We start from the raw sequence: 12,500 nt of genomic DNA, 5'->3' as shown, positions 1-12,500 counted from the left end.
ATTTCAATTAGAAGAATCAAAGCTTCTTATTCTTAATAAAAACAACTCTTAAATATCAAAAACTTTAATAGATTTGTTGTTGCAAACAATGTGAAGCTATTTTGTTTACTTGCCCATATAAAAAGTGTTATCAAGCCTTTGGATCCTAGTGTTTTCAAGTCTGTCAAATGAAAATGTTTGAAAAAAGTTTACAATACAACATCATACAAAAATGCAAATAAAGCAACTATTCCACAAATAATGAAATTGATTAGAGACATTATAGAAACATTTCAGTTGAAGCAGTTCAATAACAGGTATTGAAATTTGTGGAATTTTTATGCTCAAAAGAAGTGGAATCACTAGTGAGAAATTATAAATGGCAGAGCCTCTGAATTGGGTGTTATCATCAGCACAAAAAATAATGGAAATCAAATTGAGACCTGCAATCAATGATATGATCAATATAAGTTCAGCAGGAAATTCTGACTCTAAGACTAAAACAATTAAAAGCAGTTTTGAATCAAGAGAAGAATAAAGAGGTGGAATGCCTTACCTCAGATGAATTGTACATAATTAAATGAAATAGTATTATTTAAAAAAAGGAAACTAAAAAAAAAAATTTAAATTAGAAACCTACCAATAAATTAAACATCACTGAATAGATCCCCAAAAAAATTTATGAGTATTTTATTATGCAAAACCTTCCTGTTAATCAATTCTTTTGACAAAGATTTCATTAGATGGCAATAACCATGAAGTAAAATAAATCAGTTGTCATGGATATTTGTTATGGAAAGGTTTAACTTTTATAATTTTTGATTCAAGAATATATTCTTCCGTCAAAATTCATAATTTATAATTTTATAGGTATGTTTAAGCTATTGACTACAATAGTGGTATAGCAATGTGGATGGTAAAATGATAAATGGTGGATGGTGGAATGATAAATAGTGGATAGTGGAATAATAAATTGAGGATGATAAAATGAAAAATGGTGGATGGTATAATGGTAAATGGTGGTTAGTGGAATGATAAAGAGTGGAATTATAAATGGTGAGAGGTGATGGAGATTTATGTATGATGGAGAATAAAATATTATGGTTGATGGAGATTTATGTAAAAAATAATTTCACATTTGATCTTTAATCAATCCTTCTTTTATTACTAAGTTTAAAAAAAAGAGAATCATTTCTTTAAAGAACTTATGAATTATGCTTTAACAATTAAACAACATTTTATTGTAATGTAATTAATGTATATTTTTATAAAGAAATAAAAGAATATAAGATAATATAAAGAAAACTTTTATATTAAACTCCACCTTGGTGTAGTAAAGGTAAGAGAAGTTTCTAAACCTTAAATAATAATATTACAAGTAATAGCATCATGATGAAGTAACACAACCCATTCGTTGAAAATGATTTGATGTCCCAGTGTCCCAATCACTGAAATTAATGCAAAGGCACCAAACACAGTTCTTTTGTATTAGATTTTTTTAAATAAATAAAAAATATTTATTATCAAAACGCAATGTGGTTTGTCAGGCAAAAGATTTTTGGATACAATTTTTTATGATAAGACAGAAAATATATGTAACTTATTAATTTAAATCAATTTTTTGACAAAAATTTTCAAAATGGATTTTGTCCAAGAAAAAGCATTTGACAGAATTGTAAAACAAAATCAAAACAAGCTGAAAGTTCTGAAATATGTCCATAAAGAATGAGTTGAAATAAACTTAAATAAAAATTAAAGAATTTTTACAGAAAAGTTAGTTATATTTATTTTGTACATCAGACATTTACACTAGTGTAAAAGATTACACCAATCAACAGAAACAACATAGAGAGTGATGGATTGAGTTTTGAAGTTGAAGTTTAGCGCTCAGCCTTCAACTCTTTGAAATAGACTAGATGCTATTTTATGAAAACAATTTGTGTTTTATTACAGAGAGATTTAAGAGAAATAACAAAAATTTATAGTACTTGAAGAATATGAAATTTAAAAAAATTAAGATAAATGTGTATAAATAAGAAAATCTAAGTAAGCAGAAAATATTTGAATATGAAGCGTGAGTGATGCCCGTCATTATGATCAACATAATAATGATTACCCTAATCATCAATCATCATCTAGTGAAGATAATAAAGAGTGGAGATAAATGTAAAAACTTACCAGAAGATTTAGACCAAAACACTGCAGGAAGCGGGTAACCTTCATAATAACATTTTAAGGTAATTGAACTACCTACTGATGAAGCAACCTTTAATCCTGGGAGAACTTGAGTGATTTTGATGGGTTCTATAAAAACATAAAACTTTTACATCATTCAAAAATATAACTTATATCATTTATACTTATTAGTATTTCACATTATCTGACAAAAACTGCTAAATTTATACACCAATTTAAATGAGGTTTAATTTAATTTACCAATTATCATTTATATAGAATTTTCTAAGTTTAACAAAAAAATATAAAAATCATTGACAGAGATTTATCAAATTTATTATTATAATTATAAATCTTTTTAATAAAATATAAAAAAGACTTTGGTACTAGATTTAAACATTTTACTGTTGTATCTAGCGATATCACAACTGCATGTAAGAATTGCTTTTAAACATTTTACAACTGTACGTAACAATTATTTGTAAATTACCTGTATTTTTTTGAATGTAAAATCAAAAACTTACAAGTAAGATTGTTTGTAAACATTTTACTTTATTATATGAAAAATTATCAAAAATAACATAAAAATATATACTTAATAGTGATATGATGATATATGTAAATAAATGAATTAATTAAATAAAGTAAAATAAAAATAAAAAAAAACAAGAAAAATAAAAAAAGATATTTGAAAGTAAACATACTTGTACACAGATTTTTATCATTTGCACCACTCATTAAAGTAACTCCGCCATCAGGGCAAACTTGACAAATGGTTGCTCCATATATATCAGAAAAACTGCCAACTGAACAAGGTACACATGACTCATTATCTTCATCAATACCACTTGAAGAATAATAACCTGGTTTACATTGTGCTAAATGAAAATATCTATATTTTAAAATTTTAAATAAATTATATACTCATCAATCTTTTTTAAAATTTTTTTGTGGTTTCACCTTTTAAACAAATGGTAATGACTAACTTTAGGAAACAATAATTAGAAAAGCAATCACTGACATTTAGAGGTAATAATTAGAAAAATTACACTAAAAAGTAATAAAGTTGTATTGAGGTAAATTCAAATTGAAGGAGTGTAAAACACTATTGCAAGGAAACAACTACAATAGAAACAGCAGTATCTGAGGTCTAGAAACTACCTGAGATCTTGCAAAAAAAATGTCATCATTACAGCAGAATTTAAAAAAAAAAAATATTAAAAAAACTAAACATAAAAAAATTATTCTGAACTTACAAAGACATTCTTTTTCAAAACGAGCTCCGATCTGTTTAGTAGTAGAACCTCGAGGGCAACTCTCACATTCTACTTTTCCATATTGATCTTGATATGAACCCACAGGACATAGTTCACACTTTTTACTAGTACTGTTGTATGCAGAGCCCTTGGGACAAACAACTAAAATAATAAAAACAGATTTAAATAAAAACTTTTATTTCATAAAAAAATGCAAAAACAAAATTTGAAGTTTTGAGAAATAAAATTTGGCAATACCGCAATAGTAAATAGTTTCGCCAAAGAAATCTTCATACAAAAACTTTTCCGATCCTACATCACAGATTTGGTTTAGTGAAGACTGGGTGTAAGCTTAAAAAATTTTTAATGTTATTATTTTTGTTATTATAATAATAAATCAACAATAACAATAAATAGCTTTTATAATATGCCTTACTATTCTTTGGAGTAGCTGCCTGTTCAAAAGAAAACTAACATACTATTATAATATTATACTAAATAAAATTAAAATATTTTCAAACCTACTTTACAAAACTTAACCACTCGTTTTCATATCATACCTTCATATTTTATTTACTCAAATATGCTTAATCTTGAAAATTGTTAAAAAACCACTAAGAAAAAAATTAATATTTTTACCACTTCATAATTTTTGAAACATTCAACCTTACTAACTCCAACTATTTTCATTGAATATTATTCAAGTTTATATAAGGAAACTTGAACTCATAAGAAAACAAACTAGAAAAAAATAAATTTTAAAATCAGATAATGTCCTAACAAAGCAACAAAGATGTGTACCTATAAAAACACCTGATCAATGAAAAGCCAAAAGAAGTGTAAATTTGAAAAATTTGTATACAATCTAGATAAAAAGATTGAAAGAATTTCTTCTAAGAACTCTAAAGAAAACACAATGCTCAATATAGCTTATTTAGAAGAACTGATTTTGGAACTAACAAAAATTCAATAAACTTAAACAAATTTCAATGCAAAATATTTTGTTAATAACTTGCTTATCCTATTCAATTTTTCTTAAAAAACATCAAATTTTCGTGGCTTCTCTCCTCGCTTAAGAAAAAAAAAAAAGCATTAGTACTTTTTTGGCAACTCACGCAACCATTTTCAAATCATACAATCAAAAAGAGATTAAAAGATTATTAATTAAAGATATAAATTATTTTTACTTATTTGTTAAAGTTTTAAAATTGTTTGAAGTTTATTACATTCGTTTTTATATGTACGGTATACGCACAAGTGGTTCTATAGCTTTTGTCTTTATACATGTCATGCCTTATCTAGCGGCTAGCCTTGTTTCACTCTTCACACTGCAATTCCATCAACAAATGAAATTGCAATGGTTAACTTCTTGGAGACATCTTTGTCAGATGGTACAAAAATTATAAGTTTTGATATCCATCTAAGATTATCAAATGGACTTAAAGCTAAATTTGTAATCTTTTATGGTAGTGGGAATAGTTATAGTTCTGTTGTTTTCAAATTTTTGCATAATTGAATGTATGGGTTGAACCAATTCTAAAAGCCAATTTTTATGTAGTTGAAATCATATCTTATAGTACATAATCAAGTTAAACTGAATCTTTTCTAATCTAAATTATAATAAACATTTCTGAGGAATGATTATTTTTAAATGTGATTGTGATTCAAATGTGGTGAAAATTTTTAAATCTCTTTTTGTGTCACTTTAAACTTTATATTTTGTTGTTGTTTACTTTGTATATTATTTGTTTACTTTGCATATTATTTGTATGTGCATTTTTTTGCTTGAAATTTTTTTTATTTACTTTTATTTGTGTGCAATTTGAACTAACATAATAATACTTTGAAATTTTTTTTGCCTATTACTTATTACCCTTGTTCAATTATAAATACCCTTAGAAAAAATAGGTAGTGCCCACCGCTCTTCTAACCTTTTGAGCTCACAAATCAAACAGCATACAAGGTACTCTTTAATAAATCTCTGTAGTAGCATCAACTCTAGGTTTTCAAACTTGCAGGCAAATAATGTCTGACTGAAGAATTTGTAAAACTTGGATGTAAATCAAAAAATTTATGCAATTAAAAAGTAATGGAGTTGCTCTCCAAACCTTCATTCACAACCCTTTAAATATAAAATGTCAATTTATCATAAATCTGATATTTTAGTTCAATTAATAACACTAGTACTGAATGCAAAGAGGGCTGGGTATTAGGTCAGGTATATATAAATACATGTATGAATTCCCCATATAAGAATCCAAAAATGTATACAAAGTCAAAAAAAGTAACTAAATCAATGAAATAAATAGAAAATAGAAAGCAAAAAAAAAAACAAAAAAAAAACAACTCTAAAACTATTTTACAAAAATAACTAATTTGTTCACTAAAAAATTGTAAAAAAAAAAAATTGTAATAAACAAAAGAGTAAATAAACCAAATCTTTAACACATAAAATAAAAAAATTAAAAAAAAAAAGAAACTATTGAAGAAAAATATTAAAATAAAAAAAAGAACCCTAGCAACAAAAAACTTACAAACACATTCAGGAATAGATAAACCAACTTTTACAGAATCAATCCAATAGTCGCCATCTTTACAATAAACAACTGACCCATCATAACCAAAGTTACCAAACAAAGTTTTCTGATGAAGACACACAATTGAGTATCTTTTCTGTGGAACAAAAGTGGTGATAACAGTGCTATTATCACCATACAAGATTGGACAATCAAGACCTAGATTAAAGGTCAAAAGTATAACGATGCAAAGTAAAAAATTATTAATTCAATAAATAATGAACTGAAGATAAACTTCATACTTTTAAGTGTTACAGTAAAAGAACAGGTTTGTTTATTCCCTGCTGCATCATAAGCATCATATTGTAACTTTCTGTATTCTCCACTCTCCCACACATTTCCAGGTTTCCATTTAGGTAGTATTAAATCAGTTACTCCAACATTATCAGTGAAAGTTGGAGGTGTCCAGCTAATTGATTCTCGAGAAGATGATGACACTATAACAATGTCACTTGGGCAAGACAATAAGACAGGTGGTGAAATATCTATGAAAAAATTGGAAATTTAAAGAGAATTGAATTTTAAAATTAAGTAAAATAAAAGTAGTATTAGAAAAAATCAAAATCAAGAAAATGATAAATAAATAAAAAAATAAAACAAAAGAATAAACATTTTAAGTTAAAAATAATCATCCACCTTTAACATGCACTACATAGGAACATGAAAACAATGACCCACTGTCATGCATTGCACTATAAGAAACAACTGTTTGGCCAGCTCTAAATTGATAAGACCTTCCAATACCAACTGGTTGTACACTTATTCTGGTAAAATTTATGTTTGTATTGGGCTCAACCCAATCAGAACCAAGTGAAACAGTATTTTTGTCTGGAGGCAATGTTATACTGAAATCATTTGGGCAGTTTAAATAGGGAATGTCAATCACTAGAAAAAAAAAAAAAAAATTTTGAATAAATTTAAAAATAACTTTTTAACAAATTTTAAAATGGTCTTTAAATAAATGAATAAATAGTTTTTGAACATATTAGAAATAATCTTTAAATAAATTAAGACAAAACTACACTAAGATAAATTCAATGATTCTATTGTCATTATTATAAATAGATATCAATTTTTTTTATTAAAAAAATTGATATCTATTTTAAAAATTTATTATAAATTTATTTCAACTTTTTTTATTAAAAAAAATTGGAATAAATTTGTATGCGCTTTCATGATAATTGCAATATATATAACTATTTTAGATACCTTTAATACATTTAACCACATCTTCACTTGACCATGCAGATCCTGAAAGACAGTATTTTGTGGCAGGTCCTTGCAATTGATAGCCATGGTCACAATAAGCAACACATCTTTGACCAAACTCATTATACCCATTACTTGAACTATGACAACGACTTGGTATAAGACCACCATTTTCTGGTCTAACTAATGAAGGGCACTTCTCAGCTATAAAAAAAGATAAGCATTATAAGAAGAAAACAACAATTTTATAAGTATATAAAGTTTACATAAATTAACATAAATTTACAAAAGCAGTTTTCTGTATAAATATATATTTCTCTACTCATCGAACAATGAGGAAAATTTTTATTTTTAAGGCATTGCCTAATTTGTGTGAACTTAGATATCTAGAGTGCAAATAAATGTTTTAAAGTTTAAATAAATGTTTTAAATATTTTCTTGCATGAATGTTTACTAGAAATTAGTTTTTATATACTTAGTATGATGGAAATAATATTCAATGTAATTGTTTAATTCTTTATTATCAAATTCATCCTTCAAAAAATATATTTATTTTTTTTATTGTTAAATTTATCTCTCTAAGGTTTTTTAAAGTTAAATCTTTAATTTATGTTTTAATATTTGAAATGTATGATATGCATGAACAATGATGAAAATAAAGTGTGATGACAATGATAAAAAAAAGGTGTGATGATAATTATCAAAACAAAGTGTGATGAAATATAGAGAAAGAAATATTTGTTTTGAAGAGATATTTATTTTATGAAAATAAGGTGTGATGACAACAATGAAGATAAGGTGTAAAAAGAATGATGAAAATACGGTGTGATGACAATGAAGAAAATAATGTGTGATAACAATGATGTAGGTAAGATGTGATGACAATGAAGATAATGTGCGATGACAATAATGAAAATAAGGCGTGATACAATGATGAAGATACACTTTGACTGAAAGTACTTTGACTTGGAAACAGTTCCAGATCCTGAATTTTCTGTTTTTCTTTCAAAAGATATCTATTAAAAAAACTTTTTATACTTCAATAGGAGAAAGTATGATATTTCAGCAACATATAGCACTGGTAATAATATAGCACTGATAATATCATTGCTTTCTCTGGTAAAAGCAAAAAGTAAATCTCTAAATTTGTCTGTTTCAAATCTACTTCTTACAAACAGATTATATATAAATTGGTTAAGTTTTTAAGATAAATCAGAAACCAATTATGGGAAACTGTTATGTAAAGACAAGTATGCTTTTTTTTGTTGAAAATTTTTTTTGTTGCAAAACTGAGCTTTTATTGATTCGTGCTATTAAGTCTGGTAAATAAAAATGTTAAAAACCATTGAAGTGTTGATGTTAAACATTTGATTAGGAGACAAATTTTTAAGGTCTTTGTTTTAATGTAACTTCTGTAAAAACAAGAAACAACGTTACTAGTGTTGTAACAACTTTTAAATAATTTGACTGTCTTCTTCATTGACTAATACATTTTCTTAAGTCGACTAAAATTGACTGATACATTTTTGAAATCGAATAAGTTGACTAAAAGTTGCTTTAGTTGAAATTAGGGAATAATTTATTTTTTTGAAATAAATTATTCCCATATTACTATTTAGAGCTTCATAAGTTAAATTTGCCAGCTTGGAACGACCTTGTATGAAATAAAAATCACAAGCATCGAGTAAACAAAAAAAACAACAAAAAAATGAAAAACATAACCGAAAGTTTAATTAGGTATAAATAATGCTAATGAATATAATGCAATAAAACTTTAAAAGAGTTAACAAAAAACTAGGTAATAGTTATAATAGTATATGTTATTGTTATGAAATAAACAAAGATAGAAAGTTAAATTGATTGAAAAGTTAAATTGAAAAGATATAAGGATTTTAAGATTTTTACTTGACTAAATCAATATTTAGTTGAATAGTAGGAAGTTCATAGTCAATTAAATCATCTATTCAATTTTTCAAAGTCGATTAATTTTGACTTGTGACTAGTCAACTTTTAGTTAATTTAGTTAAAGTCAATAACAACGCTTTATGTAACAATGTGTGTGCATCAGAATACACTTAAATTATAACATTGTGCTTTTTTTATTTGTTTTTATTTACAATACTGATATATGCTTTATTTACAATACTGATATATATATATGAACTGCAATATGCATGTATCAGAAAATAACAGAAATGACATTACCATTTTCTAAATTCAACTATTTCTTAGAAGAGTAAAGTTCTGTGGCTGCTGCACAAGTGAAAATTATTTTTAACATTTTTTAAAAACAAAACTGAAAAATGTAATTATTTTAAAATTATTATACAAACGTTTTTGATTTGAAAGATATGGAAACTTGAGAAATCAAAAAATTTGAGGGATATATCCCCAAGGTGTTCAAGCTATTTTCTTCTTCATTTTCAGACTTGTTTGGTATATTGATCCAATAATAATTATTTTTTTCCATAGATCAGGGTTGTAATACATGAAGAAAGATGGTCAAGGAATTACTTTCTTACCTCTCATTTCATGAAAAAGAAAATATCAAGAAATTATTTTTTGGCAACCTTTCATAAAAAAACAGAAACACAATGGATAAAGAAATCATCAGTTATAAGTTGAAACATTTTAAAATCAAAAATAAAAAAAATTATATTAATAATAAAAATTATAATATATAAAATACTTATAATAAATTAGTCATAATATTATTTATTACTAAAACTAAAAGAACTTATATCACAAAAAAACTAACATCTATATCAACTAATATCACAAAAAAGGTAAAATGCATTAGTTACAACTTTAAATAAAATTTTTAGCAAGTTTATTTAAATAGGAAACTATAAATAAATCAACACCCTGATTGTCTTCTAAATCTATTTTTATTTATTTTTTAAACTCTATGGAAACATTGTATTTCCAAAACTATCCATTGTGTTTGACAACTTTTTTTATGATGAATTTCATTAATAAAGTAAATATAATATACCCAAATGAATAGTAAATATAATATACCCAAAATGAGTATATAAATATCTAATTTAAGTGTTACATTCATGTTCATATATATAAATAAGAAAGGATAAAAAAAAAGGTTCATGTTAAGTATGTAAAAGCAGTTAATATGCATGTATATACTTTTCATTATTTTTTCGATAGAACAACTAAAAAAAAACTTTAATTAACCATTGCTAAACAGTTTTCACACAAAAAACTATAAACAATAGCTTATTGTTACACTTTAGATACCCTACTGATTTCTGGATTCTAAATTAAATATTTGCAATCGAAGATTTTGTTGTATCCTTGCAGGATTAAAATTATTACAAGATAACTTTTTGGTTTCCAGCTTTATTTTTCAATTAAAAAGAAAAAAGGTATATAAAACAACTATTAACTCACGATAACATGATGGCATCGAGCTGTTCCAAGTTCCGTCAGTTCTACATAACAATGATGTTGCATTAAAATTATGTTTTATTTCATAACCCTTAGCACATTGAAATGAGCACACAATTCCAACAAAAAGGTTTTCAAATCTTTTTGTGCATATTGAAGGTGAAACAATTCCCCATTGAGGTACTTCTAAAGTACTGCATGTAACTTCTGTAAATAAAAAAATAAATTAACAACTTACTAAGAGCTGAAAAAAAGTGGAAAAATTATGATATCTAAAACTTGTTAGAATATCATAAAACCAGTCTTTCTCATCACAACTTTCATTTAAAAGCTATTTGGATTTTACTTTATTCTATTTTTTTTCGGTATTATTTTTATTTTTATATAAATGTAGAAAAACTAAAATAAAAGTTAATATAAATATATAGAAGAGTAAGTTAATATAAACTTATAAGTTAATATAAACATATAGAAAAACAAAAATAAAAGTTTAGTAAAACTTTAAAATAAAAATATACCTTCACAAGAAACTCCATCTTCCATAAGCTTAAATCCTGGTCGACAGTTGCAATAGTGACCACCATCAAAGTCATTGCAACTATGTTCACAGCCACCATTATTTGTCAAGCACTCATTGATATCTAAAATATAATATGCAGGAACACATAACTTCTTAAGTAAATATAACAATATAACAATTTGAATCATTTATTGAAACTTGTTAATCAAACATTAATATGTAGAATGTCAATCTAATGACTGTCAAAAAAAAGTTACAATATAATATATATAATATACAATAAAATGTATGATATAAAAAGTAACAATACAATGACTGTCAAAAAAGTCAATGTAATGACTGAATTTTTTTATTGTAAACTTTCATAACTAAGAAAATAAAATATGAGAGTTCTATTACTTTGGCAACCATACATGTCATTTTTTTTACGTTCGTAGCCTTTTCGACAAGTACATAAATAACCGCCTAAGGTATTGTTACACATCTGTTCACATCCACCATTTCCTGATCCACATTCATTTATATCTATAAATTAAAAAATGCTTTTTCAAAATGTCAACATAACCTTAACGAAAAGTATCCGAGCATACTTTAAAAAAAAAAAAATTTATTATAAAAAAACTGAATTGATAATATAAGAGTACATAGCTCTTATTCAAAAAGTTTAAAAATTGTTTCAATATGTAGCAAGTTGTTGCAAAATGTAGCAAATTATTGCAAAATGTTATAATTTTTTCATTTGAACTTCTATTCAAAATAAAAACACAAAAGTATAATAATTATATAATATATAATTACCGACTCCTCAAAAACTCACAACTATTTGTCCTATTTATTAACAAAAACACTGATAATATTACTAATCACATCAAAATATACACCAATGATTTTAAAGTTATAGGTGTTATCAAATCAAGTAAAGATACTGTTTCCATGTAAAACAACATCAAAGAAGCAGTGAAGTCAAAAAATAAATAAATAAAAGGAAAAAAATGGCGCCAGCTGTTCAACACAGAGGAATGTAAAGTGATGGACATAGGCAGAAAAGAAAACAAAGCCACACATAACTACACAACAGCAAAAGATGACAATGTATGTCATCAACTACAAGTCACTACCACTGAATGTGACCTCAGCATGTTTATGATGACCTCAAATACAAACAAAAAGTTGAATTGGCAGCATCATAAGTGAACATGGAAGATCTAAAAATAATTCAGAAGCAGCATTCTTCTGCTTTGGAAAGTACTCTACACTACTTACATTAGACCACACCTCAAATATGCTGTCCAAGTATGCTCATCTCAACTCAAATGCAACACTTGAACAAGCTAAGTGCAGAGTAGCTACTTAGTAATTACTAAGCTCAAACATCTTTCT

The 12,500-nt window shown here is 25.6% G+C and overlaps 1 protein-coding gene across 2 annotated transcripts in view; it reads right to left on the bottom strand.

Annotated features, from left to right (window-relative positions):
• Positions 1-12,500, bottom strand: part of LOC100201520 (uncharacterized) — a 112,417-nt gene that overhangs the window by 1,928 nt on the left and 97,989 nt on the right. For both annotated transcript variants that reach the window (XM_065798046.1, XM_065798047.1), the window contains exons 35-45: positions 11,520-11,645; positions 11,119-11,241; positions 10,604-10,807; positions 7,196-7,399; positions 6,623-6,871; positions 6,229-6,471; positions 5,945-6,145; positions 3,669-3,761; positions 3,411-3,572; positions 2,859-3,032; positions 2,158-2,283 (exon numbers count right to left, since the gene is read on the bottom strand). In XM_065798046.1, coding sequence (XP_065654118.1) covers positions 2,158-2,283; positions 2,859-3,032; positions 3,411-3,572; positions 3,669-3,761; positions 5,945-6,145; positions 6,229-6,471; positions 6,623-6,871; positions 7,196-7,399; positions 10,604-10,807; positions 11,119-11,241; positions 11,520-11,645 — 1,905 coding nt within the window. The remainder of the gene's footprint in view (positions 1-2,157; positions 2,284-2,858; positions 3,033-3,410; positions 3,573-3,668; positions 3,762-5,944; positions 6,146-6,228; positions 6,472-6,622; positions 6,872-7,195; positions 7,400-10,603; positions 10,808-11,118; positions 11,242-11,519; positions 11,646-12,500) is intronic.

Source organism: Hydra vulgaris, chromosome 05 (genome assembly GCF_038396675.1).
Source record: "Hydra vulgaris chromosome 05, alternate assembly HydraT2T_AEP".
Taxonomy (NCBI): domain Eukaryota; kingdom Metazoa; phylum Cnidaria; class Hydrozoa; order Anthoathecata; family Hydridae; genus Hydra; species Hydra vulgaris.
Note: the sequence above shows the minus strand (reverse complement) of the source record. Positions and strands in the feature narration are given on the sequence as shown.